Source organism: Orycteropus afer, unplaced genomic scaffold, assembly GCF_000298275.1.
Source record: "Orycteropus afer afer isolate SDZICR_OR568_19922 unplaced genomic scaffold, OryAfe1.0 scaffold00666, whole genome shotgun sequence".
NCBI lineage: Eukaryota > Metazoa > Chordata > Mammalia > Tubulidentata > Orycteropodidae > Orycteropus > Orycteropus afer.
In genome coordinates this window covers 1,060,106-1,064,645 of record NW_006922253.1, presented here as the reverse complement: position 1 = coordinate 1,064,645, position 4,540 = coordinate 1,060,106, and the positions used below count along the sequence as shown (strand labels likewise).

The window sequence follows — 4,540 nt, the reverse complement described above, 5'->3', positions numbered from 1 at the left end:
ATCCTTCTAGCTTGTTTGAAATGGTAATGAGCTTTAAGTTATCATAGTCTAATACAGCCATTTCACAATATGAAGTGTGATTGTGTAATCAGTCAATATATACATATATATTTATTGTTTCCTGATAGAAATATTTTAACTTTCCATGTAACAAAAATTAAGATATTAAAGAGGTATAAATTAAATTCAGCATATTTTGTCTTCCAACTGAAGTCATAATTTGCTACACCATAACTTTTTCATGGCATTTTTAACTTCTGCATTTCTCAATGTATAGATCAGAGGGTTAAGAAAGGGTGTCCCATTTGAGTAGAACACAGCCACCATCTTGTCCACCTGAAATGTGGTTTGTGGGCGTGTGTACATGAATATGCATGGACCAAAAAATATAATAACAACAATAAAATGGGAGGTGCAGGTGGAAAGAGCTTTCCTCTTTCCTTCTGCACTGTAGTTTCTCAGAGAGTATAGAATGACAACATAGGAAATAAGCAAGATTATGAAACTCACCATGCTTACAGCCCCACTGTTGGACACAACTAACAAATTTATTACATAAGTGTCCATGCAGGCAAGTTTCAACAAGGGCTGCAAGTCACAGAAAAAGTGATCAATCACATTGGGACCACAGAAAGGCAATTTCAAAGCCAGGAATATCTGTGCTAAAGAATGGATACCAGATCCCACCCAGGCCAGAATCACCAGCACAACACAAACACGCCGGCTCATGATGGTTGTGTATCGCAGGGGCTTACAAATGGCCACGTAGCGATCAAAAGCCATGAGGATGAGGACAAAGATCTCCATGCCCCCAAAGAAATGGAAGGCAAAGACTTGAGTCATGCACTCACTGTAGGAAATAGTCTTCTTCTGAGACAGAGCATCAACAATGAGTCTGGGGGCTGTAGTGGTACAAAAGCAGGCATCAGTAAAGGACAGGTAGAATAAAAAGAAATACATGGGACTCCCAAGGTTCACACTTGTCTTAATAGTCACCACAATGAGAAGGTTCCCCAGCAGAGTCAAAAGATAAAAAATCAAGAATATCCCAAATACTACTTTCTGCATTTCAGCATCCTGCGTCAACCCAAACAGAATGAATTCAGTCACACTGCTATTCATCACCATCTCAATAGCTGTATATAGGATGCAGTTGACAGAGGTTTAATCTGCATAGAGGGAAAAAAATGACATTTGCGAAGGTCATTAGGCTAAACTCTGAATTCATAGTTTCTGCTCCATGTTCTGTTACCTCACTGCCTTTGTTGTGCAACAAAATTCTCCAAGAATCTTTGTAAAATATATCCTTCACTACATTTGATTCCTAAAAAGATTGAGAACTGTAGAAGTTGTTATTTCATTTCACAAATGACTTAATGGCTTTAAAATTTGGTCTCTAATGAAGAATAGAGTGCCAATGTCAGCCCTACCAATTCTGGGCACTCATAACAATTTAAGGGTTTGCACTCACGCATACACATGCATACACCTTTCATGTGTTATGCATCTTCTTGGTGTGCTTTGAAATCTGAAAAACACTATTCCAATACAGTTAAGCATCAATATCATTGGAGAATGCTCTCTGAAGAACACATTCTCAGTGCCATTAACTCAGAATTAATTTTTGTGTCTATAATGCCTGGAACTTTAGGATCTTGCGTGGAATATGCTTATCAAACAATCTATTTTAATAATTTATTACCTATTCTGCTACTGGTCAGCTTCACTGATATTCCTGAGGTAACAGGTATCTGGATAATGCTTGTCTTATCTAGCTAGTGCTGCTGTAAAGAAATACCACAAGTGGATGGTTTTAACAAAAAGAAATTTATTTTCTCACTGTTTTTGTTGTTGTTGTTGTTGTTGTTGTTGTTGTTAGGTTCCCTCAAGTCAATTCTGACTCACAGTGACACTATGTACAACAGAATGAAACACCGCCCAGGCCTGTGACATCCTCACAATTTTTACTATCCTTGAGCCCAGCTTTGCAGTCATTGGTGAATCCATCTCACTGAGACCATCCCCTGTTTCTCTGACCCTCCACTTTACCAAGCATGATTTCATTTACCAGGGACTACTCTCTTCTGACAACATGACCAAATTAGGTGAGCCGAAGTCTGGCCATTCTCACTTGGAAGGAAGATTCTGGTTGCACTGCTTTCAAGACAGATTTGTTCTTTCTTCTCACTCTTTAGGAGGCTAGAAATCTGAATTCAGGATGTTTCTCTCTCCGTCAGCTCAGGGAAAGGGCCCTTGTGTCTTTGAGCTTCTGCTCTGGATGATCTGTATGTGGCTTGACATCTTCCTTTTCCTGTCTCTGGTTGCTAGCTTGTTTGTTAAATCTCTCTTATATTTCAAAACAGACTGACTCCACACACACCGTATGCTATTTCTCTCTCATTTGTATAGTAAAGGCAAACTCATTTATAAATGGGATTATAACTGCAGACATAGAAGTTAAGATTTACAACACACAATTTTGAGTACACCATTCAATTCCTAAGAATGCTTTAGGTCAGTATATTGGTAGGGAACTACTCTTCATCTTTACCTTGAATTTATCCCCTTACTGTGCTCCATGATAAAATAATGAGCTTCTCTATTTATGAATATAATTTCAAAACTTCCTATAAACTAAGTATTGCTTTAACTAATATCAATTCTTCTTTATCCTGAATTCCCCAGGACACTTCTTCCAAAAATTTTGTTGGAGGATCATTAATAATGTAAAGTATTATGTGGTGTGACCTAGAAGAACAGAAACCATGTGCAGAAAGAGGAGCACAAAATCGTTACGGATAGATAAGGCAGTAAAGAATTCGAAACTTTGTAAGAATGAATTATAACTTTAACTTTAGAGAGGCAGGTTCCAAACTATGTCTTATCATATGAAAACATTCAATCTAAGAATTAAGAGTTGTATCAGTGAATGATACACAGGGTCTTGAAGCTACGATGCCCAGATTCAAACCTAACCCCACTGTCCATCAGAGGTGTGACATGTAACTAGTTCCTTGATATCTCTGTGCTTTATTTTCTTCATCTGTAAAACAGAAATAATGAAATAATGTGCCTTTTAAGCCTGCCTTAAAGAGTAGATAGTTTAATATTTTGTTAAACTATTAGATGTAAGAACCCAGTGCCCATGATAAGAATGGTTATATCTGTTATGATGATCAATACTCGGTTTCTAAGAGATATTTTTAATTTTTCAGAAATAATAATTCAAACTTTAAATTACTACTAACAAAGCTATATCGCTCTATTAAAGCATCAAGTTCATTTGCTGAGTGGTTGATATCATATCAGCCCTGTGGATGACTATAGTTATCTTACAATGATCCAAAGCTAGGATTGGCATTTTTAAACGTCCAATTCTTCCAGAAGTGGGTGGCTCCATCCTTCTTCCCAGTCTGTCTTGCTCTGTAATCTCTGCTGAATCCTGTCCATCATATGTGACACTCGTGGCACAGCTTTGAGCATCACAGAAAGTCACAAGCCACCACAGAATGACAACTGATAGATGAGGGGTGACAAATATCTTTACTAAATAAAAGAGAGGAAAATTAATGGAATGTATGGAATAGCATAAACACAGATGGCCCATGATGAGAGGAAAGAAGAAATAAAATAGGTTCTGGTTGTGAAAAGTTTGAGATTGAAACCAAATGAAAGAGGGAAATTGGGTGAGAAAAACGAAGTCAGAGCTGAGAAGGCACATGTCATGTCAGGAAAATAAATCAATATGAAACCACCAGCTTAGCCAGACTCAAAAGTTCTAGCAGAAAACTGGAAAAAGTCAGTTTTCCTCATAGCTGAAGGGTTTAAATCTAGGTTATAAATTTTGATATATTTTTATGGGCAAGGTAGAAAACTTGGATGCATAAAAACATAACCATACGTTCTTTTAAAATTTATTTAGCACCTAATAACGGAAATCACTGAGTTGTTTATTTATTTTAACTGGATTTAGCCTAATTGAACTTTGAGCTTTTCTATAATAAATTGCCTCTCTTCTTCAATATGCCAGAGTCTTACTGCAAACATCAGTTCTTCTATTTCCCACAGTTGGAAACTGAGGGTAAATAATTCAAGCAAATGCATGGTAAACCACCAAACCAAATCCTTGGGTTATACAGTGAACTCCAACTCATGGCAACCACATGTTACAGAGTAAAATTGCCTCACATGATTTCTCTGGCTATAATCTTCTCGGAAGGAGTTTACCAGGTCTTTCTTCCATGATGTCACCGTGTATGTGAAAACCATCAAACTTAGTGTGAGTAGACAAGGGCAAACCCTGTGTATCACCCAGAGACCTGGGTTCACTGTAGTCAAAACCAATATGATTCATAAGTGCCTTTAGGTCTGTCACTTCCTTTTTTAAAGAAGGATCGTAAGTACTCACTCTCAATTTATCTGTTTGGGAGGCAAAAAAAATATAGGCGTCTCAGAGAGGTGATTTATAGTTTTGTCTATACAACTAAGAAGTCACTTAACCTTCGTTGAGGTCATATCTAAGCCTGAGTATTTCAACTGA

The 4,540-nt window shown here is 37.3% G+C and overlaps 1 protein-coding gene across 1 annotated transcript; it reads right to left on the bottom strand.

Annotated features, from left to right (window-relative positions):
* Positions 1 to 213: 213 nt before the first annotated feature.
* On the bottom strand, positions 214 to 1,128 carry LOC103210880 (olfactory receptor 4C11-like). The gene has a single exon (XM_007956797.1). The coding sequence runs from the start codon at positions 1,126 to 1,128 to the stop codon at positions 214 to 216; it is 915 nt and encodes a 304-aa protein (XP_007954988.1).
* Positions 1,129 to 4,540: the final 3,412 nt, after the last annotated feature.

Bases quoted from the DNA above. Each gene is read 5' to 3' on its own strand.
- LOC103210880 (XM_007956797.1), bottom strand. From the start codon at position 1,128: ATGGTGATGAATAGCAGTGTGACTGAATTCATTCTGTTTGGGTTGACG.